This window comes from Heterodontus francisci, chromosome 26, assembly GCF_036365525.1.
Source record: "Heterodontus francisci isolate sHetFra1 chromosome 26, sHetFra1.hap1, whole genome shotgun sequence".
NCBI classification, from domain to species: Eukaryota; Metazoa; Chordata; class Chondrichthyes; order Heterodontiformes; family Heterodontidae; genus Heterodontus; species Heterodontus francisci.
Window position 1 is genome coordinate 7,524,161 of NC_090396.1, and position 23,731 is coordinate 7,547,891.

The 23,731-nt window shown below is 45.7% G+C and overlaps 2 protein-coding genes across 4 annotated transcripts in view; one reads left to right on the plus strand and one right to left on the minus strand.

Moving 5' to 3' along the window:
- The window catches only part of LOC137384163 (crossover junction endonuclease EME1-like), a 98,994-nt gene extending 92,900 nt beyond the window's left edge, over positions 1 to 6,094 (minus strand). Inside the window, exon 1 of the mRNA XM_068057769.1 lies at positions 5,195 to 6,094. The gene's annotated coding sequence lies outside the window, so the exon portion shown is untranslated. The remainder of the gene's footprint in view (positions 1 to 5,194) is intronic.
- A 277-nt stretch (positions 6,095 to 6,371) lies between these two features.
- On the plus strand, positions 6,372 to 17,339 carry LOC137384164 (large ribosomal subunit protein bL27m-like). Of its 3 annotated transcripts, none has more exons than XM_068057771.1 (4): positions 6,372 to 6,634; positions 10,572 to 10,737; positions 13,135 to 13,202; positions 13,298 to 13,464. In XM_068057771.1, exons 1-4 carry the CDS (start codon positions 6,604 to 6,606, stop codon positions 13,447 to 13,449), a joined length of 417 nt encoding a protein of 138 aa, XP_067913872.1. In that variant the 5' UTR covers positions 6,372 to 6,603; the 3' UTR covers positions 13,450 to 13,464. The 3 variants fall into 3 exon arrangements, with proteins under 3 accessions (XP_067913872.1, XP_067913873.1, XP_067913871.1); XM_068057772.1 differs by having other exon boundaries at positions 6,409 to 6,634; positions 10,572 to 10,697; positions 13,298 to 13,446; XM_068057770.1 differs by lacking the exon at positions 13,298 to 13,464 and adding an exon at positions 16,218 to 17,339 and having other exon boundaries at positions 6,420 to 6,634; positions 10,572 to 10,697.
- Positions 17,340 to 23,731: the final 6,392 nt, after the last annotated feature.

Consider the following 23,731-nt stretch of genomic DNA (forward strand, 5'->3'; position numbering starts at 1 on the left):
TCGACCACCTGGCCGGGCTCATTCCCCAATACCAGGTCCAATACGGCCCCATCCCTTGTTGGACTATCTACATATTGTTTCAAGAAGGCCTCCTGGATGCTCCTTACAAATCTTTCCCCATCTAAGCCCCTAGCACTAAGTGAGTCCCAGTCAATATAGGGGAAGTTAAAATCACCCACCACTACAACCCTGTTACCTTTACCTCTTTCCAAAATCTGTCTACATATCTGCTCCTCTACCTCCCGCTGGCTGTTGGGAGGCCTGTAGAAAAACCCCCAACATCGTGACTGCACCCTTCCTATTCCTGAGCTCCACCCATATTGCCTCGCTGCACGACCCCTCTGAGGTGTCCTCCCGCAGTACAGCTGTGATATTCTCCTTAACAAGTAATGCAACTCCCCCACCCCTTTTACATCCCCCTCTATCCCGCCTGAAGCTTCTAAATCCTGGAACATTTAGCTGCCAATCCTGCCCTTCCCTCAACCAAGTCTCTGTAATAGCAACAACATCAAAGTTCCCAGTACTAGTCCAAGCTCTAAGTTCATCTGCCTTACCTGTTATACTTCTCGCATTGAAACAAATGCACTTCAGACCACCAGTCCCGCTGTGCTCCGCAACATCTCCCTGCCTGCTCTTCCTCTTAGTCTTACTGGCCTTATTTACTAGTTCCCCCTCATTTATTTCCAACATTGATGGGAGTGTGGAATTCGGAACACAAACAGATCAGCCATGATCTTACTGAATGGTGGAGCAGGCTCGAGGGGCCAAATGGCCAATTTCTGCTCCTAATTCGTGTGTTCATATGTCCTGCTGGTTGTTTAATTCTGCACCACCATTTCTGATTGGATGTGGCAGGACTGCTGAGCTTAGATCTGACCCATTGGTTGTGACATCGCTTAGCCCTGTCTATTGCATGTTGCTTACGCTGTTTGATATGCAAGTAATCCTGGGTTGCAGCTTCACAGGCTGACGCCTCATTTTTAGGTAAGCCTGGTGCTGCTCCTGGCATGCCCGCCTTCACTATTCATTTAACCAGGGTTGGTCCCCTGACTTACTGGTATTGGTAGAGTGGGGGATATGCAGGCCATGAGGTTACAGATTGTGGTTGAACACAATTCTGCTGCTGCTGATGGCCCACAGAGCCTCATGGATGCCCAGTTTTGAGTTGCTAGATTTGTTTGAAATTTCGCACAGTGATAGTGCCATTCAACACAATGGAAGGCATCCTCAATGTGAGGAGGGGACTTCATCTCCACAAGGATTGTGCAGTGGTCACTCCTACCAACACTGTCATAGGCAGATGCATCTGCGACAGGTAGACTGGTGAAGACGAGGTCAAGTAGGTTTTTCTACTCTTGTTGGTTCCCTCACCACCTCCCACAGACCAAGTCTAGCAGCTATGTCCTTTAGGACTCAGCCAGCTTGGTCAGTAATGGTGCTACCAAGCCACCCTTGGTGATAGATATTGAAGTCCCCCACCCAGAATACATTCTTTGCCCTTGCTACCCTCAGTGCTGCCCCCAATTGGTGTTCAACATGGAGGAGTACTGATTCAACAGCTGGGGGGGGGGCAGGGTAGTAGGTGGTAATCAGCAGGAGGTTTCCTTGTCCATGTTTGACCTGATGTCATGAGACTTCATGGGGTCCACAGTCAATGTTGAGGAATCCCAGGGCAACTCCCTCCCGACTATACACCACTGTGCTGCCACCTCTGGTGGGTCTGTCCTGCCAGTAGGACAGGACACACCCAGGGATGGTGATGGTGGTATCTGGGACATAGTCGTACTTACGGAATCACACAGACAATGTCAGGCTGTTGCTTGACTAATCTGTGGGACAGCTGTCCCAAGCCCCCAGATATTAGTTAGTAAAAGAGGACTTTGTAGGGTCGACAGGGCTGGGTTTGCCGTTGTCATTTCCAATACCTAGGTCAATGCTAGGTGGTTCTTCATTCCTTTTTTTTTTACACTTTGTAGTGTTTGATACAACTGAGTGGCTTGCTAGGCCATTTCAGAGGGCAATTAAGAGTCGACCACATTGATTCTGGAGTCATATGTAGGTCAGACCAGGTAAGGCCAGCAGATTCCTTCCCTCAAGGACAGTGGCGAACCAGATGGGTTTTACAACAATCAACAATGGTTTCATGGTCACCATTTGACTAGCTTTTTAATACCACCTACCGCCTCCCCCTCGGCTGATGAATCAGCACTCCATACTGAACACCAACTGGAAGCAGCACTTATGGTAGCAAGGGCGCAGAATGTACTCTGGGTGGGGGACTTCAATGTTCATCACCAAGAGTGGCTCGGTAGCACCACTACTGACCGAGCCCTGAAGGACATATCTGCCAGACTAGGCCTGTGACAGGTGTTAAGGGAACCAACAAGAGGGAAAACCAACTAGATTTTCTCCTTACCAATCTACCTGTTGCAGATGCATCTGTCCATGACAGTACTGGTAAGAGTGACCACCGTTCAGTCTTTGTGGAGAGAAAGTCCCATTTTTACACTGAGGACACCCTCTATTTTGTTATGTGGCACCACCACCGTGCTAAATGGGGTAGATTCAGAACAGATCTGACAGCTCAAAACTGGGCATCCATGAGGTGCTGTGGACCATCAGCAGAATTGTATTCAACCACAATCTGTAACCTCATGGCCCGGCATATCGCTCACTCTACCAATACCATCAAGCCAAGGGATCAATAAAAAGAAGAATGCAGGAGAGCATGCCAGGAACAGCACCAGGCAGACCTCAAAATGAGGCATCAACCTGGTGAAATTATAACCCAGGACTACTTGTGTGCCGAACAGCGGAAGCAGCATGCAATAGACAAACCTAAGCGATCCCATAACCAACGGATCAGATCCAAGCTTTGTAGTCCTGCCACATCCAATTGTGAATGGTGGTGGGCAATTAAACAAGAGGAGGTGGCTCCACAGATATCCCCATCCTCAATGATGGGGGAGCTCAGCACATCAGTGCGAAAGATAAGGCTGAAGCATTTACAACAATCTTCAGCCAGAAGAGCCAAGTGGATGATCCATCTCAGCTTCCTCCTGAAGTCCCCAGCATCACGGATGCCAGTCTTCAGCCAATTTGATTCACTCCACGGCAGAAGACAATGATTACTGCGAAGGCTGGAGGTCAATCAGTCCCAGAAACTCACTGCAGGAGTACCTCAAGGTAGTATCCTTGGCACCAAATGTTCATCAACGACCTCCCCTCCATCATAAGCTCAGAGCAGGGATGTTCGCTGATTGTGCGATGTTCAGTACCATTCGCAGCTCCTTAGATACTGAAGCAGGCCATGTCCAAATGCAGCAAGACCTGGACAATATTCAGGCTTGGGCTGATAAGTGGCAAGTTACATTCATGCCACACTAGTGGCGGGAAATGACGTCCTCTAATACGAGACAATCTAACTATCTTCTGTTCACATTCAGCATTTATGATTACTTTTTATAGTCGTTCACGGGATGTGGGCATTCCTGGGTGGGCCAGCATTTATTGCCCGTCCCCAACTGCCCTTGAGAAGGTGGTGGTGAGCTGCCTTCTTGAACCGCTGCAGTCCATGTGGAGTAGGTACACCCACATTGCTGTTAGGAAGGGAGTTAGTGAAGGAATGGCGATATCGTTCCAAATCAGGATGGTGTGTGACTTGGAGGGGAACCTGCAGGTGGTGGTGTCCCCATGCATCTGCTGCCCTTGTCCTTCTAGGTGGTAGAGGTCGCGGGTTTGGAAGGTGCTGACGAAGGAGTTCTGGCGAGTTGCTGCAGGTGGCCTGCTACCCGGCCCGAACCCGGCGACATGTGTCGGGTTCTCAGCTCAGGTTGCACTTCTGGGTCCAGCATTTGGGCTCGGGTTGGGCATGCTCTATTTATTTAAAGGTGGTTTTGTTAGTTATTTTCAGCTTGTGCAGACCAGCAACAGTGAAAAACGGAAGGTAAGTTAACTGATGGTTGGGTCGGGTCAGGAGAAAATGGAAGGACTCGGGCTGGGTCGGATGTGGTTCTGTTGGGCTCGGGTTTTTTTTTTGCAGACCTGAGCAGGCCTTTAGCTGCAGTGCACCTTATAAATGGTACACACTGCTGCCACTGTGCGTCGGTGGTGGAGAGAGTGAATGTTTGTAGATGGGGGACCAATCAAGTGGGCTGCTTTATCCTGGATGATGTCGAGCTTCTTGAGTGTTGTTGGAGCTGCACCCATCCAGTCAAGTGGAAAGTATTCCATCACATCCTGACTTGTGCCTTGTCGATGGTGGACAGGCTTTGGGGAGTCAGGAGGAGAGTTACTCGCCGCAGGATTCCTAGCCTCTGATCTGCTCTGGCTGTCGCTGAATCCCCCATCATCAACATCCTGAAGATCACCATTGACAGAAACTGAACTGGAGCAGCCATATAAATATTGCAGCTACAAGAGCAGGTCAGAGGCTGGGAATCCTGCGGGAAGCAACCCACCTCCTGACTCGCAAAGTCCACCATCTGCAAAGCCCACGTCAGGTGTGTAATAGAATACTCTCCACATTCCTGGATAAGTGCAGCTCCAACACACCAAGGAAACTCGACGCCATCCAAATCAAAGCAAACTACTTGATCGTCACCCCATCCACCACCTTCAACATTCACTCCCTCCACCACCAATGCAGAGTGTACCATCTACAAGATGCACTGCAGCAGCGCACCAAGGCTCCTTTAACAGCACCTTCCAAACCCTCAACCTCTTCCACCTAGAAGGACAAGGGCAGCGGATGCATGGGAACACCACCGCCTACAAGTTCCCCTCCAAGCCACACACCATCCTGACTTGGAACCATATCGCTGTTCCTTCACTGTCGCTGAGTCAAATCCTCGAACACCCTCCCTAATAGCACTGTGGGTGTACCCACACCAGAAGACAGCTCATCACCATCTTCTCCAGGCCAATTAGTGATGCGCAATAAATGTTGGCATCGCCAACGACACCCACATCCCATGAAAATTAATTTAAATATACATGTGGAAATGTTTGTGCAGCTAGTGTGCATAAATATGCATTTAAGTGTATGCATCCATTTCTGTATGATATATAAATTGTACAATGTATAACAGGTATTATATATTTGTTTTTAAGTATTGTGTATATCTAGCTGGTGTGTGCGCGCCCTGGATGATAGTCACCATTGGAACAGCGAGATGAGTTGTACTGATCCTACCTCAGCTGACCATCAGAGTGAGGCAAAACCTCGGCTTTCTTCAGCAGCTCCCGAATGGACCGACTGGCCGTTGAAGCATGGAGCTGGAAGAGGGAGCTCTATGCTCTGTCTGCCCTCTCTACTCTGTCTGTGGGAGGGGCTGTCTGTCTTCCCTTCCTACTCTGTTGACTGCCCACAGTGTCTACCTTCCCTGCTCTCTCTGGGGAGGGGATGTCTATCTGTCTGTCTTCCGTCTCTGCTCTATCTGGGGAAGGGAATGTCTGTTTTTCTCTGCTCTGTCTGGGGAAGGGAATGTCTGTCTGTCTTTTTCTGCTCTGTCTGGGGAAGGGAATGTGTGTCTGTCTTTCTCTGCTCTGTCTAGGGAAGGGAATGTCTGTCTGGGGAAGGGAATGTGTGTCTGTCTTTCTTTCTCTGCTCTGTCTGGGGAAGGGAATGTCTTTCTCTCTCTCTGCTGTGTCTGGGGAAGGGAATGTTTGTCTGTCTTTCTTTCTCTGCTCTGTCTGGGGAAGGGAATGTCTTTCTCTCTCTCTGCTGTGTCTGGGGAAGGGAATGTTTGTCTGTCTTTCTTCCTCTGCTCTGTCTGGGGAAGGGAATGTCTTTCTCTCTCTCTGCTCTGTCTGGGGAAGGGAATGTGTATATCTGTGCTCTGTCTGGGCAAGGGAATGTCTGTTTCTACTCTGTCTGGGGAAGGGAATGTCTGTCTGGGCAAGGGAATGTCTGTCTGCGCTCTGTCTGGGCAAGGGAATGTCTGTCTCTACTCTGTCTGGGGAAGGGAATGTGTCTGTCTCTACACTGTCTGGGGAAGGGAATGTGTCTGTCTCTACTCTGTCTGGGGAAGGTACGGTCTGTTTCTGCTCTGTCTAAGGAAAGGAACGTCTGTCTCAGAAGTCTCTCCACAAACTGCCGCCGCGCGCTGAAACCCGCCCACTTGCCACCCATTGGCCCACAATCTCTGCAGCTGCAAACCCGATTGGCTATAGTCCAACGGAAATGGAAGCCTGGTTTGATTGACAGCTTTGATGACCTATCAGGAAACGGTATCTCAACCGGATGGCGGGAAAGCAATGAGATTTGGATAAAAATGCAAGATATGAACTGAAATATGGCTCTGGATGGTTGTGGCTGCCTGGGAAGATATCTCTTTAAGATGCTGAATCTGGAGCAGTTGCAGCGACCAATCGGACCACCGATTGCCCGCCGGAGCCGCGCATGCGCATCAACACAGCGCTAGGCGGCCCTGCGCATGCGCCCCGCTGACCCGAGCCGAAATCAAATGTTGCACGTGAACATTTCCTCCTTTTGGACTGAACGAGTGGAGCAATCAATCAAAGCAGTTAAATAGTACTAGTACATTGAAAGAGAGAAGGCGGTTCAGCCGGCAGCGGTGGCAGAGCCCGAGCCCTGGGAAGATGGCGGCTTTGAAGGTGTGGGCGCGAAGCGGTGAGTTGAGCAGATTGTTATCACAAAATACCGACATTAATATGAAAACATTTGTCTACTTCATTTAGTTAGATTGTTATTTCATTAGATTTGATAAAGGCTCATTGAATTATAAAAGAGGGGGTGATACTGAATTTGGACAGGACTTTGACTAGGCCACAGTTGCATGTAGTTCTGGACAATCTATTATATTAGTGCACGGGAGGATCCCAGGAAAGATTCACCGGAAGGATCTTGGCATGAGAGTTTAGTGGTATAACGAAAAGATCTAAAGTAGGACTATTTCACGAAACAGATGCAATTAAAGGGAATCCTGCAATAGCTTGCATTTTTATGTTAAAGCAAAATACTGCGGATGCTGAAAATCTGAAATTAAAACGGAAAGTGCAGGTCTAGTAGCATCTGTGGAGAGAAAAACGGGGAACGTTTCAGGTCTGTGACCTTTGGTCAGAACTTGCATTTGTACGCTGTTTTCAGTAGAATAAATGTCTCCAACCACTTCACAGATGAAAATTAGTCACTGGTGATATATAGGGTGTACAGCTTAAAGTTGCATTCAGGGCCAAGCAGAATGGTCTGATTTAGTCTGAACAAGTGGAGATGGGTGCCATTGGCATAATGTGTTAGCTGCCCTGTGTCTGAATGATGATGCTGACATGCAGTGTGTAGATGAGAATGAGGAGTGGGCCAAAGGCAGCAGATTGGTGTCTTTGGAAGTGTCAGTGTGATTTTGGAGGTGAGGTGAGGCTGTTGGCAAAGATGCATTTGCTACATTTGGATAGATTACAGTGGAAACATAGGGCACCCTCACTGGCACAATAGGCAGATTCAGCATAACAGATGTGATTGACATCCTTCCATCTGTGAGTGATGCAGCCTCAGAACTTTGGTGAGGTCAGATGGGATAATCTGCTGCACTTCTCTTGATGGTTGCATGGTAGTACAGGTTGGATGTCCAAATTCTGTCTGTCTGAAAAAGACAACTTTTTGAAAATATTCAGATGCATCAAGTTTAGTGTCAATCATTGTAATTACTTGAAAAGGCATAACTTTTTATGGTGCAGATCGGATGTCCCAAAATCTGCCACTCTTGGGAACAAGACCATCCAGATTTCAGATTTTCCTGAATTTTGGAAAACAAAAGAATCACTGCTCCCCAGTCCTCGCCACTGCCCACCCCCTCCGCTCCCCTTCTTCCTTAACTCTTTTTGAGGATACTATAAAAATCTGTGTCAGTTGATCAATTGACACTAAACTTGCTGCAGAGTCACAGAATCGTTAGTGCAGAAGGCTATTTGGTCCATCTTGTCAGCACTGGCTCGCTGAAAGAGCAATTTTGAGTTCCATTCCTCTGCCTTCTCCCCATAACCCTGCACATTCCTCTTTTTCATATAACTGTCCAATTCTGTTTTGAATGCTTCAATTGAACCTGCCTCCACCACATTCTCAGGCAGTGCATTCCAGACCTTAACCACTCGCTGCATTTGCCTTTTAATTCAGTTGTAGCCAGAGAATCACCTGTAATGGCTTCTCTTCCTGCCCCCTCACCATTTCCTCTGGTGTCTCCCACCAATCTATCCTTGCCCCACCCCTCCCATTTCAATTCTACATGCTGCCCCTCAATGAGATCATCTGAAAATATGTCAGGTCAGCTGATGGGATCCAGCTCTACCTCACCACCATCTCCCTTCCACTATCTTTAAATTGTCTGACTGTCTGACATCCAGGACAGAATGAGCAGAAATTTTCCTCCAACCAGATATTGGGAAGACAGAAGTCATTGCCTTCAGTCCTCATCACAAACCATTCCCTAGCCACCAACTCCGTCCCTTTCCTGTTAACTGTCTGCTGTTGAACCAGACCATTCACCCCCTTGATACATTTAACCCCAAGATGAGTTTCCAACCACTTCGCTGTGCCATCAGTAAGACTGTCTATTTCCACCTCTAACATCACCTGACTCCACCCCTACATCAACTCAGCAACTGCTAAAACTCTCATCCAACCCTTTGTTACCTTCAGGTTTAACTATGCCAGTGCTCTCCTGGCTGGCTGTAAAGCCTGTCTCGACTATAAAATTAAAACCTGACCCGGGCCTGGCCTGACCACAGCCAACCCAAACCCTTTAAATTTTTTTTGTGCCTGACCCAAATCTCCTTCATCTGTCCTGGCAGCGGGCCATTCCTGCAGCAGGAGTTGTGCGGAATAATGGGTAAGCCTGATCCCATGTCTTCCCAGAAGCAGTGTCCAGCCCGATCCGACCCAAGCCCAAATGCTGGACTACATGCGTCGGGTCGAAATTCCAAGTCCAGCATTTGGGCTTGGGTCGGATCGGGCTGGACACTGCTTCTGGGAAGACATGGGTCGAGTAGTCAGCCTTTATTTGGCCACCCATCTTTTTCCCCCCTCCATAAACTTGAGCCCATCTAAAACTCTGCTCTCTGCTCCTCTGCTTTCTAACTCTCATCAAGTTCTGTTCAACCATCACCTCTGTGTTTGGTGACCTCCATTGGCTCCCAGTCCAAGAATGCCTCAATTTTAAAATTCTTGTTTTCATGGCGTCACCCTTACCTATTTCTATAACATCTTCCAGTCCCACAACCCTTCTAGACCTCTGTACTCCTCTAATTCTGACCTCTTCAGCATCCCCTGTTTTAAATGCTCCAACCATTGACTGCTGTGCCTTCAGCTGACAAGGCCCTGAAGCCCTGGAACTCCCTCCCTAAACCTCTCTCCGCTCTCTACCTCTCACTGCCCTCCTAAGGTGCTCCCTAAAACCCACCTTCTTGACCAAGCTTTGTCATCTATCCTAATATCTCCTTATGTGGGCTCAGGGAACATCGAAATAGTAGCAGAAGTAGGCCATGCAGCCTGCCGAGCCTGCGCAATCATTCAAGAAGATCATGGCTGATGTTTGACCTCAACTCTACTTTTCCACCTTGTCACATAGCTCTTGATTCATCAAGTCCAAAAACCTGTTGATCTCAGCCATAAATAAGCGAGTATCCATAACTGTGCTGTAGAGAATTCCAAAGATTCACACCCTTTGAGTGAAGAAATTTTCCTCTTTTCAGTCCCCTTATCCCGAGACTGTAATTCCTAGTTCTGGATGTTCTAGCCAGGGGAAGCAGCTTCTCAGCATCTACCCTGTCAAATCCCCTGAAAATATGATATGTGATGGGGCTTTGAGACATTTCACTGCTTTAAAGGTACTATATAAATGCAAGTTGTTTAAACCTGCCTCCCGTTATCCTACTCTGGGCAAATTACTCAGTAATATTCTGGATTTTCTTCTTCCATTTCACCTTGTATAGTTCCAGAAAATCATCCTTCAGATGCCTCTTTGAGCTGAAAAGTCTAAGTTTCTCTGTTGTTTTGTCATCCCATTAACACTAGGGATCAGCCTTGTGGCTCTTTACTGTATTATGTTCAGCACTTGAATGTCCCTTGTGTATTTCGGTGGCCAGATATGCACACAGTACACCAGGTCATAGCCTTGTGCAGTTTGATCACTGCTTTCTCTGACCTGTATGCTATTGTACTGACTGCTTTTTGGTACTGCTCTGAATTAATTAGACATGTTGAGTCTACTCAACCCATTTTCAGCTTGATTATCAGCTATTTCAATGTCATTCATGGTGTACATCTATTACCCAAGTTTTCTTTCTCTATGCATATCATACTTATCTATAATAGTCCTTTTGTCATTGTTTTACCAACTCAGTCTCTAAGTCTCCATTGGTACTTTTAATTCCACTGCTCCTCCTCCCCAGTTTGATATTTACTAATTTGTATTGAGTTTCAGAATTTGTCAATACATTAAAAACAATAGACCAATCTAAGCAGCCTCTGAGAAGTTTCCCTTTGAATATTTTCAATGCTCTGATTTAATGGTTTTCTGATTGTAACATGCTTTCTCCTTTTAATATTCCTTTAGGATTTTTGGCTTTTCCACAGACGACAATTATTACTGTGAGATGTGCATCCAAAAAGGCAGGAGGCAGTTCCAAAAACCTGGGTGGCAACAGCCCAGGTCGACGTTACGGATGGAAGAAGGGAGATGGTATATACTGGCCTTCTATGACAATGTTTTCCCATAGGAGGTGAATGAGTCTGCTTAATTAGCAATGGGGGTGGAACTGTCATTAAGACCCAGTTTCATTGCCCTGCCACCAAGCTCCCAAAGTCGGAGGGAGCAATCCAGTACTGTACACTTCATTCCAGAAGACAGTTCGTTGAAAGTATCAGTGATAGTCAGAGATTAAACATAGGAACCTCCATTGGGGAGCAACAGATAATGCAAGCATGACTTTGTCTGGGACCTAAGCTAATCCTATGATTTCTGTTCCAGTATTGGTATCAACATCTGAAAATGTCAAGGGTGTTTCTTTAGTGACAGTCAGTGAGAGAAGGGCGTGATGTGCTCACCTGAGCAGTTCTGTTTGTGTCTGTGTATGTGGAGTGGCTGATATATCAGATAACACTATCGGAGGGGGTTTGCTGGGCACTGGCAGCAGTAAATATTATATAAAGACAATTTTATACTCTGTTGGTTCTGGCCACATTCTTTCTTTGGCCAGCAGTGCACTTTTGCCATTACCTGCCTGCAGTGACCTCCACAGGTATCGGGGAATATCCCTGGCAGCCGAGTGACTACACTGACTGCAGAACTCGCATACCTATTGTTGCTGAACTGGCCTGCAGTATGATACAAAAGTGTCATTATGGCTGCTGTGTTTATGCAGGTAATAGTGAATGCTTTCAAAAAGCATTCAATATGAATCTTATTAGAATGTCTGGAGGGACAGTGTAACATTCTGTAAAAATGCAAGTTCTTTCTAGCGCAAAGGTCGTAACACGTGCCAGACGCATTTACACAGCTGATATTTTCTACTACTTCATAATCTGTTTGTTTATAAACAAAATATCAGGAGATGGATGGACCTATTAAAATTCTTCAACCTGTAAAGCATTAACTTTTGTCAATTTTCAAGTTCCCTGTGAATATTGGGCTGTTAGACTATGGTGGATGTTACAGCTGTTTCCCGTACATTGTCCAGTGAGGGTTACTGGATAGTTATCAGGACCAGAAGAGCTGGCTGATTATTTTTTCCTCTTTTTACCCTACTTTAGGGACCGAGAGCAATTGTAACGATAAATTGGGAAAGGGGGCGATGCGGTGAGACCTGGGTGTCCTTGTGCACCAGTTGCTGAAAGTAAGCATGCGGGTGCAGCAGGCAGTTAAGAAGGCAAATGGTATGTTGGCCTTCATAGCGAGAGGATTAGAGTACAGGAGTAAGGATGTCTTGCTACAATTATACAAGGCCTTGGTGAGACCACATCTGGAGTATTGTGGGCAGTTTTGGTCTCCTTTTATGAGGAAGGATGTTTTTGCTATGGAGGGAGTACAGCGAAGGTTCACCAGACTGATTCCTAGAATGGCAGGATGGATGTATGAAGAGAGATTGGGTCGATTTAGGCTTGTATTTGCTAGAGTTTAGAAGAATGAGAGGGGATCTCATAGAAACCTACAAAATTCTAACCGGACTGGACAGACCAGATGGAGGAAGGATGTTCCCGATGGCAGGGGAGTCCAGGACCATGGGGTCACAGTCTAAGAATATGGGGTAAGCTCTTTAGGACTGAGATGAGGAGGGATTTCTTCACCCAGAGAGTGGTGAACCTGTGGAATTCTCTCAAAGCAGTTGAGGCCAAATCGTTAAATATAATCGTCAAATATATATCAGGGCGGCGCAGTGGTTAGCACCGCAGCCTCACAGCTCCAGCAACCCAGGTTCGGTTCTGGGTACTGCCTGTGCTGAGTTTGCAAGTTCTCCCTGTGACCGTGTGGGTTTCCGCCGGGTGCTCTGGTTTCCTCCCCCAGCCAAAGACTTGCAGGTTGATAGGTAAATTTGGCCATTGTAAATTGCCCTTCGTGTAGGTAGGTGGTAGGAGAATGGTGGGGATGTGGTAGGGAATATGGGGTTAATGTAGGATTAGTATAAATGGGTGGTCGCTGGTCGGCATAGACTCGGTGGGCTGAAGGGCCTGTTTCAGTGCTGCATAAATAAGTCAAGAAAGAGTTAGATATAGTTCTTGGGGCTGATGGGATCAAGGGATACAGGGAGAAAGCAGGAACAGGTTACTGAGTTTGGGTGATCAGCCATGATCATATTGAATGGTGGAGCAGTCTTGAAGAGCCGAATGGCCTACTCTTATTTTTCTTTGTACTTGGTGTTACATAGAACAATCTAGTGGCATTCATGAGAGCAGGCTCGGCTTTCAGTTGCAGATGGTTCATTGCTTTAAATGTGGGATAGGATTTGCCCAGATATAAAATAAAAGCCCTCAGGTTTGATGTGTGGGGACAGTGGATGGAAGAAAGAGGGCATTCCTCATCACTGGGCTCCCTCACTACTTCATTCTGTTAATGGAGCACTGCTGGATGAGTCTCTCCTGAAGCTGGAGGAATGACTGACTATTTGCCTTTCTTCCCACAGGGGATTTTGTTCATACAGGAAACATTCTGGCAACTCAGCGTCTGATTCGCTGGCACCCAGGAGCCAATGTAAGTACCAGGCTTTGGGACAAACTAATGGAGAAAATACCGATCTGGTATTTTTATGAAGGATTTCCAGATGTCCTGTCTTAATTTGTTTTCAGATCCTCCCAGATCGCAGTCTTTGTTCCCACTTTTCCCACAGTTGAATACAGTCGGCAGTGAGTTGCCCTGGGAGGCCTCAACATTGACTCTGGACCCCAGGAAGTCTCATAGCATCAAGTCAAACATGGGTATGACATCTCCAGCTGACTAACTCTGATTCATCAGGTGAGGGAGGGCATTAGGTGGTAAACACCACTTGGAAGAAATGCTGAGAGTAGCAAGGGCACAGAATGTACTCTGGGGAATTTCAAGGTCCATCACCAGGAGTGGCTCAGGAGCTCCACCACTGACCGAGCCCTAAAAGACATAGCTGCTAGACTGGGTCTGCAGCAGGTGTTTAGGGAACCAGCAAGAGGGAAAACCTACTTGACCTTGTCCTTAACAATCTACTGTTGCAGATACATCTGGCCTTACAGTATTGATAGGACTAACCAACGCAGAGCCCTTTTAAAGACCAAGACAAGACTTCACACTGAGGACACCTTCCATCGTGTTGTGTGGTGCTATCACTGTGCTAAATGGGTTGGACTCTGAACTGATCTAGCTGCTCAAAACTAGACATCCATGAGTCACTGTGGGCCATCAGGAGCAGCAAAATTGTATTCAACCACAATCTGTAACCTCATGGCCCATCATATACCTCACTCTACCATTACCATGGAGTGTGGGAGAGCATACCTAAAAATGAGGTGCTAACCTGATGAAGCAACAACACAGGATTGCATACATGCTAAACAACGAAAACCGCATACAATAGAACTAAGTGATCCCGCAATCAACAGGTCAGATCAAAGCTCTACAGTCCTGCCACATCCAGTTGTGAATGGTGGTGGACAATTAAACAATTAACCAGAGGAGGCGGCTGCGTAAATCTGATTCCCTGGATTCTAGAATGGTCCCAGTGGATTGGAAGTAGCAAATGTAACTCAGTTTTTCAAGAAAGGAGGGAGAGAGAAAACCAGGTACTACAAGCATCAGTTGTTGGGAAAATGCTGGAGTCTGGTGTTAAGGAAGTCTTAATAATGCTCTTAGAAGATCACAGTATGATCAGACAAAGTCAGCATGGTGTTACAAAAGAGAAACTATGTTTGACAAATTTTATTAGTTTTTTGAGGATGTAACTAGTAGGGTAGATAAAGGGGAACCAGTAGATCTAATAAAACAAAGTGCTGGAAGTACTCAACAGGTCTGGCAGCATCTGAGGAGAGAGAAACAGACTTAACGTTTTAGGTCTATGACCTTTCATCCTGCTTTCCAGGACAAAGCAACCCACTTGATCGGTACCCCATCCATCACCTGCAGTATTCACTTTCCACCCCCATCCCCTGCCCCGCCAACACTGGCACATAGTGGCAGCAGTGTGTACCATCTACAAGATGCACTGGAGCAACTCACCAAGGCTCCTTCGACAGCGCCTTCCAAACCCACGACCTCTAGAAGAACAAGGGCAGCAGATGCATGCAAACACCACCACCTGCAAGTTCCCCTCCAAGTACAGATCATCCTGACTTGGAACGATATCGACGTTCCTTTTACTGTTGCTGTGTCAAAATCCTGGAACACCCTTCCGAACAGTACTGTGGGTGTACCAACACCCCAAGGACTTCAGTTCAAGAAGGCAGCTCACCATCACCTTCTCTAGGGCAATTGGGGATAGGCAATAAGTGCTGACTTTGCTGGCAACGCTCACGTCCCATGAAAGAATTTTTTTTAATTTCCATTCCTTCGCTGTTACTGGGTCAAAATCCTGGAACTCCCCAACAGCTCTGTGGGTGTATACATGGATTGTAGCAGTTCAAGAAGACTGCTCACCTCCAGCTTCTCTAAGTTAGTTAGGGATGGACAATTAATGCTGCCCTTACCAGTGATGCTCACATCCCACAATTGAATAAAAAAGGAGGGCTGTTGATACTGAGAGCGAATGGCAGTTGGCAGGGTAACTCCAGGAAAGTGCCTGAACTCTCAGGTCATTGAGGTTAAGGTAGAGGAGCAACCTGTAAAAAGGGGAATCCAGAAAGTCCTTGCCATTATGGGCCATCTGATTCCCACAGACCAATCGAAGGTGGAATGGGTTACATGGTATTCTTAGACTGGTTAGAGGATTGTAAGAAATTGACCCAGGTTCCCATTCCTGGTTACACTCTAGAAAGTTGAAAAAGAATTGAAACTTCCTTTCTGTTTCTGTGATCTGCTTTGACAACCTATTGTGCACTTTTTTGAGGTAAATCTGCTTCTGTCTTTGTTATACATTGCTGAACTGGGGGAGTGCTGCACCATCAGAAGTGCCATCTGTTCATTTGGACATAATGAATCCCATGGCACTATTTGAAGAAGCACAGTGGATTTCTTGCAGTGTTCTGGCCACTCTTTATCATCAACCAGCAGCTCTGAAACAGATTATCTGGTCGTTTGGGGTCTTGCTGTGTGCTGATTGGTTGACTGCAGTTCTCTGTATTAAAACAGTGGCTATCTTCAGAAGTAATTGGACCATAAAGTGCTTTGGGACATTCTGAGGACATAAAATCTATTATATAAATGTACGGTTGTTAGTTATCGGATATTTGTTTTGTCTTCTGAGAGCATTGATTCTTGCTGGGGTGGGTATCCTTCTTTGGTGCCAGCTGTCCTCCAGTACCTTGTCCCAAGTGGCCATTCTTGACGTGTCAGCCTAGATGGTGAGTGTTGGGAGGCTATTGACCAAGCAGGACATCACAATAGATTCCAATCCTGTCTGTGCCTAATGTCTATATACATACACCTTCCACTAGAGATTACTGGATCGTGATGAGGATTGTGACTGGTTTGCCCTACAGTTATAGCCTAGTCAATTGAACATGGGAGTTGCTGATGTGTATTGTTCAGTATTGCACTTGCAGTGTCTTTACACATGGGCATTTACATGAGTTCTTCTTATCGCAGGTAGCAATAGGTCGGAACAAGACTCTCGTCGCTCTTGAAGACGGCATTGTCCGTTATACTAAGGAAATCTACATTCCTCCGCCCCGCAGCTTGGAGACCATGAAAGTGATTTCTCGCCTTCCAAAGGGGGCAGTCCTTTACAAGACATTTATCAATGTGGAACCTAACAAGCAGGAAGGTTGCTTTAAACTGGTGGATATGCTTTGATCTTGTGGAATGGGTTTCTCTACATAACAGACGGGGCAAATCTATGATCATTGACCATGGATCTATCCTTTTTGAGCTCCTGACACCACCTCCTGTGGGAATTGGAAGACTTCCATGAGATTGAGCCAGCTGAATTACAACAGGTTCCTTTTGTTGATGAATGATGATCTGTGATAAGTTGATGCTGTAACATTTGTCTGTAACACCTGTTTTCATAGTACTTTGCCAGATGATACAGAGCAGTAGACCATATCCATTTTAGTTAGCTTCAGTTGTAGGAGAGCAAGGCTCATGCTCAAACATTTTCATGCAAGATATTTTAATTATATCGGGGTTGAATTGGTTTGTATTTTGTGCCCCTTGTCTGAAATGCCATTGGAGAAGATGCTAGCATATGTTATGTGGACATCAGCACAGAGTTATCGTCAGCCTGTACCCATTGTTCTACCTATTTTTCCCCACCCTTACTAAAGCATCGACACTGGCTAGGGGATGGTGCCTGATATCCTGCAGGGCTCCTTTTTCCCGCCCCCCCCCCCCCCCAACCCCAGGTAGCCACTCTTCATTTGTGAGCGTGCACTGAGGATGTCATAGAATATTAGACCACAGAGGAGCCCATTCAGACCATCGTGACTGTGCTGGTTCTTTAAAGAGCTATCCAATTAGTCCCCCATCCCTGACTCTTTCCCCATAGCCCTGCAGATGTTCCCTTTATTTAGTCAGCTGGCTATTTGACCATGGTTGGATGGGATTACAGTCTGGCTCCACCTTGCCCTCTCCTGACATCGTCAGCTCACATTTTGGCCAGGTGGCAGTCGGGTGGAAATTCTAATTATGGGCTGGCTCCCTGATTGAAACAAGCTGACTTAACAATGACTGGAAATTAAACTTGGCATCTTCTACTCTGTACTGTTATGGGATTGTTTGTTTCTTTTGTAAAATATGTTTTAAGAACCTAAAATTGAATTAAGGGCAGAGCTGATGCAGTTTATGCCATGCTTTGAGGAGGCTTCTGCAGATTGAAATGGCAAAAAAGGCTATTCTCGCAGCGTATGAGTTAGTCCCTGAAGCTTATTGACAAATTTTGGAGATTGTCTAGGCTATATAGAATTTGAGAGGGTAAAGTAAATTAACTTTGGTCGTTCGATATGGACACTAAAGATGGAAGCCACGTATGAGAAAGTTCGGGAATTAATTCTTCTGGAAGAATTTAAAAATTCACTCCCTTCTTTGATAAGAACTCATGTAGAGAACCAGAAGGTTTCAATGCCAGACAGGCAGTGGAAATTGCTGATGAATATGAGCTTGTGTATAAGCCCAAACCCTTTGTCCAGCACCCCCACAAACAGAGAAGGATAGAAGGTGGGAGAGTGAAAGGAAGGCAAGTAGTGGGGACAAGATGGAACAACTGGGAACACCCCAGGATCATCTCAGGCCAGAAAAGATGATGCTGAGGGTGGAAGCCGAATTGTTACCATTACCACAAGGTGGGGCATCTTCGTGCAGGATGCTGTAAGTTGTGGGGTAAATCCATGGGACTTATTGGGGTACACAAAACCAATACAGCGAAAGCGGCCCTGACAGGGTACAGCAGATCAGGCTGTAGCTTTGACTGCAGCTGTAAAGCCACATACAAAAACTAATGTGGTGTGCCAGGGTCAAGGATGTCACTGGGCAGCTGCAGAGCATCCTGAAGGGGGAGGGTGAACAGCCAGCAGTCATGGTCCACATCGGAACCAATGACATGGGTAGAAAGAGGGGTGTGGTCTTGCAGTCAGAATTTAGGAAGCTAGGTAAGAAATTAGCAAGCAGGACCTCAAAAGTAGTAATCTCCAGATTACTCCCAGTGCCACGCGCAAGTGAGTATAGAAATAGAAGGATAAGCCAGAGGAATGTGTGGCTGGTAAGATGGTGCCGGAGGGAGGGTTTCAGATTCCTGGGACATTGGGACCAACTCTCGGCGAGATGGGACCAGTACAGGCCGGACGGGTTTTACCTGAACAGAGCCGGGACTGAGTTCCTTGCGGGGCATTTTGCTAGTGCTGTTGGGAAGGGTTTAAACTAGTTTGTCAGGGGATGGGGACCAAAGGGTAGACTCAGCTGGGACAAAATCAGAAATTAAAATGGAAGGTGGAAAATTAATGGATGAGTCTGGAAGACAGAGGAAAGGAGGGTTAGAAAATGAAGTATTTGGCAGTGCTCAAGGATGTCTATTTCAATGCAAGGAGTATAGCAAATAAAGCAGATGAGCTGAGGGCACAGATAGACACATGGCAGTCTGGTATCATAACTGTTACAGAAACATGGCTTAAGGAGAGACAGGAATGGCAGCTCAACATTCCTAGTTACAGGGTTTTCAGATGCGATAGGGAGGGGGATAAGAAAGGAGGGGGAGTGGCAGTTTTGGTCAAGGAAACTATTACAGTTGTGAGGAGGGATGATATGTTGGACGGTTCATTAAATGAGCCCATATGGATTGAGCTAAGGAACAAGAAAGGGGCAATCTCACTGCTGGAAGTGTACTATAGACCCCAAACAGTCAGAGGGAGATAGAAGAGCAGATATGTAGGCAAATCTGAAGTGCAAAAACAATAGGGCAGTCATAATAGGAGACTTTAGTTACCCCAATATTAACTGGGGTAGTTTTAGTGTGAAAGGAACTGAGGGAGCAGAATTCTTGAGTTGCATTCAGGAGAACATTTTTGCTCAGTCTGCATCAAGTCCAGCAAGACGGCACAGTTTTAGACTTCATTTTAGGAAATGAAGATGGGCAGGTGGAAGGAGTGGCAGTAGGAGAGCATTTTGGTGGTAGTGTTCATAACTGTCAGTTTTAACATAATTATGGAAAAGGATAGAGATAGAACAGGAGTTAGAGTTCTCAAATGGGGCAAGGCCAATTTTACTAAACTGAGCAGTGATTTGGTGAAAGTGGACTGGAAACAGCTACTTGAAGGTAAATCAGTGTCCGAGCAATGGGAGGCATTCAAATGGGAGATTCAAGGGGGTCAGAGTAAACATGTTCCCACAAAGAAAGTGTGAGGCGGCCAAATCTGGAGTCCTATGGATGTCAAGGAACCTACAGGGTAAGATAAGGCAGAAAAGGAAAGCTTCTGTCCGACACTGAGCTCAATGCTACAGAAAGCCGAGAAGAGTATAGAAAGTGAATTCCTAATTTCCTTTTTGAAAGCAAAGAGGGCATGAAAGAATATTGGCAAGCAAAATCAAGGTGAACACAAAGATGTTTTATCAATACATTAAGAGTAAGAGGATAACTAAGGAGAGAGTAGGGCCCATAACAGACCAAAAAGGCAACCTTTGTGTAGGAGCGGAAGATATTGGTATGGTTCTTAATGAATACTTTGCGTCTGTATTCACAAAAGAGGGGGACGATGCAGATATTGTAGTTAAGGAGGAAGAGTGTGAAGTATTGGATGTGATAAACATAGGGAGCGAGGAAGTAGTAATGGGATTAGCATCCTTGAAAGTTGATAAATCACCAGGGACAGATGAAATGTACCCTAGGCTGTTAAGGGAAGCAAGCAAGGAAATAGCAGAGGGTCTGACCATCATTTTCCAGTCCTCACTGGATACAGGTTGGTTCTGGAAGATTGGAGAATTGCTAACGTTGTGCCTCTGTTTAAACGGGGAGCGAAGGATAGACCAGATAATTACAGGCCAGTCACTCTAACCTCCGTAGTGGGCAAATTATTGGAATCTATATTCTGAGAGACAGGATAAACTGTCACTTAGAAAAGCACTAGTTAATCAAGGATAGTCAGCATAGATTTGTTGAGGGAAGATCTTGTTTGACCAACTTGATCAAATTTTTGAAGAAGTAACAAGGAAGATAGATGAGGGTGGTGCAATTGATGCGGTCTACATGGATTTTAGCTAGGCTTTTGCCAAGGTCCCACATGGCAGACTGGTTTGAAATAAATAAATAAAATCCCATGGGATCCAGGGAAATGCAGCAAGGTGGATACTAAATTGGCTCAGTGGCAGGGACTGGAAAGGTAGTTGACAGCTGTTTTAGCGACTGGAGGGCTGTTTCCAATGGCGTTCTGCTTTGCTCAGTACTAGGTCCCCTGCCTTTTGTGGTGTATATTAATGATTTGGACGTATATGCATGATCAAGAAGTTTGCGGATGACACAAAGATTGACCCGTGTGATAGATAGTGAGGAGGATAGCTGCAGGAAGATGTTGATGGTCTGGTCAGGTGGGTAGAAAAGTGGCAAATGGAACTCAACTTGAAGTGAGGTGATTCATTTGGGGAGGTCAAACAAGGCAAAGGAACACACCATTAATGGGAAAATGCTGAGAAGTGTTGAGGAAGTAAGGGACCTTGGAGTGAATATCCACAGATCCCAGAAGGTGGCAGTACAGGTCGATAAGGTGGTTAAGAAGGCATATGGAATCCTTTCCTTTATTAGCCGAGGTATAGAATACAAGAACAAGGAGGTTATGCTGGAACTGTATAACTCATTGGTTAGGCCACAACTTAAGTACTGTGTGCCGTTCTGGTCACCTCGCTACAAAAAGCTTGTAATTGCGCTAGAGAGGGTACAGAGGAGATTTACGAGGATGTTGCCGGGACTGGAAAATTGCAGCTATGAGGAAAGATTGGATAGACTGGGGTTGTTCTTCTTGGAACAGAGAAGGCTGAGGGGAGATCTGATTGAAATGTACAAAATTGTGAGAGGCCTGGATAGAGTGGAGATGAAGGGTCTATTCACCTTAGCAGAGAGGTCGGTGGTGGTGGGTGGGGGGGGGGGGGCATAGAATTAAAGTGATTGGTAGAAAAATTAGAGGGCGATGAGGAAAAACATTTTCACCCAGAGGGTGATGATGGTCTGGAACTCTGTGCCGTAAAGGGTAGTTGAGGCAGAGACCCTCAAGTCGTTCAAAAGGAGTTTGGTTATGCACCTTAAGAGCCGTAAGCTGCAGGGCTACAGACCACATGCTGGAAGGTGGGATTTGAATAGGTGAATCATTTTTTGGCCAGACCAGACATGATGGGCCAAGTGGCCTCTTTCTGTGCCTTAAACTTTCTATGATTATATACCCGAGTTGCAGGGAATTCTTGTCGAAAGGAAAATTGTCTCCTTATCCCTCAAGTGAAGCAGGCAAACCTATAGTTATACTTAGAGATACAGGAGCGACCCAAACACTCTTGCTGGGAAAAGACGTAACATTTCCTCCAGAGAGCTCACTGAATGCTAAAGTTTTAGTGAATGATATTGGCGGAGAGTATGTATCTGTACCTTTGTTTCGGGTGCAACTAAAGTGCGACCTAATGTCTGGAATGGTAGCTGTAGCAGTTGTCCATAGTTTGCCTGTAGGCAGAGTTGATCTACTCCTGGGGAATGATTTGACCAGAGCAAAAGTAGTAGCTCCTCCTGTAGTCATGGAAAAACCAAGTAAATTAAAGAGACAGAACAGTTACAGGTAAAGATTCCAGGAATTTTTCCTCCTTGTGTAGTAACCCGCACAATGGTCAAACAAGTTCCATTGTCGGAGGTAAAATTGGCACCACAGCCAGATAGCCGAATATCTGAAACTTTGGGGATTTGGGTAATCCAAAGGAAATGTTTAATATGTCTTCTCTGATCACAGCTCAGCAAGCTAATCCAGAGTTAAAGTGGCACAATCAGCTCTAACAGAAGCTGAGGCAAAAGGAGTTGTAGAAGGCTATTATATTAAAAATGGGGTTCTGATGAGGAAGTGGAGACTGCCTCACAGACCTGCATAGGAAGAATGGACGGTTGTTCAACAGATAGTGGTAACTTCCAAGTATTAAGATTGGCACATGAAATTCCTATAGGGAGACGTGGGCATCCGGAAGACCAAATCACATAGAAGGCAACATTATTACTGTCAAGGTCTTTCCTAGGACGTGGTGCAGTTGTATAAAACATGCCATGCATGCCACATTGTCGGAAAACTTCAACCTGCCATAAAACCGGTACCTCTAATTCCTGTACCAGTTAATGGGGAACCATTTAGTCGGGTATTGGTAGACTGTGTAGGACCTTTACCAAAAGCGGGACACCATATATACTCATCATGGATATGGTTACTCTGTTCCCAGAGGCCATTTCCTTGAGGACAGTTTCTATTAAGGTAGTGATAGAGAAGTTAACCCAGTTCTTCAACTAGTTATGGATTACTGATTAGAATTCAGTTGGATCAAGGTTCCAGTTTTATATGTCAAATTTTTCAGGAAGTTATGGGTAATTTGGTTATAACAGGGTTAAAATCTTCAGCAGACCACCCACAGACACAGGGAGCTTTAGAAAGGTACCATCAGACCTTTAAAACAATGACTGTCATGAATAATCCCATGATTGGGATAAAGGGCTAGACTTCCTTTTGTTTGCCACTAGAGATTAACTTAGAGTCTACAGATTTTACTCCTTTTGAATTAGTTTATGAACCTGTGATAAGAGGTCCTCTAAAACTAATTAAAGGTTTTTAGAACAGAGGGATGAATCTTCTGTACTAGATTATGTATCTGTTCTGGGAATGGCTCACAAGAGCTTGCAATGTGGCTCAGGAACACCTTGAAGCTTCCCAAACAACTATGAAAAAATGGGCAGACAAGCATGCTCGGACCCGAACATTTTGACTAGCAGATGAAGTGTTTGTTTACTACCTTTTTATAGGGTGAACTGTTGAAAGAATGGTTCAGTGGTCCCTATAACATGGTCGAGAGAATTGGTAAGGTAAGATTGACACCCCAGATCACCGGAAAAAGAATCAACTGTGTCATATCAATATGTTGAAACAATATTATCGCCGGGAGGAGGATAAATAAGCACAGGTATCTCAGGTAGTGGGGTCAGTGAAGAATAAACGGGATAGTGAGGATGAAGCAGAAGGAAGCCTAGACAATTCTCAAATTAAACTTCCTACTATCCGGTTAGCTAATACTGAATTGCTAGGGAGATTGGACACTTTGCTTTCATATTTAGATGCAGAACCAAGAGAAGACCTAACAAGGCTACTCACAGTATTTAAGAGTCTAGGAATAAGCCCGATGTACAACCTTAACCACACATTATGTTGAGGCAGGAGAATCTGTTCCTAAAAAAAACAACATGCTAACCGCTTAAGTCCAGAGAAATTGGCCCAGGTAAAAGCAGAAATCCAATACAAGCTGGAAAGCCACCGAATTGAACCCAGTCAAAGCAGCTGGAGTTCACCAATAGCATTGGCGCCTAAACCTGACAGTTCAACTAGACTTTGCATAGACTACAGAAAAGTTAATACAGTATCAAAGGCAGACTCCTACCTAATCCCTTGCTT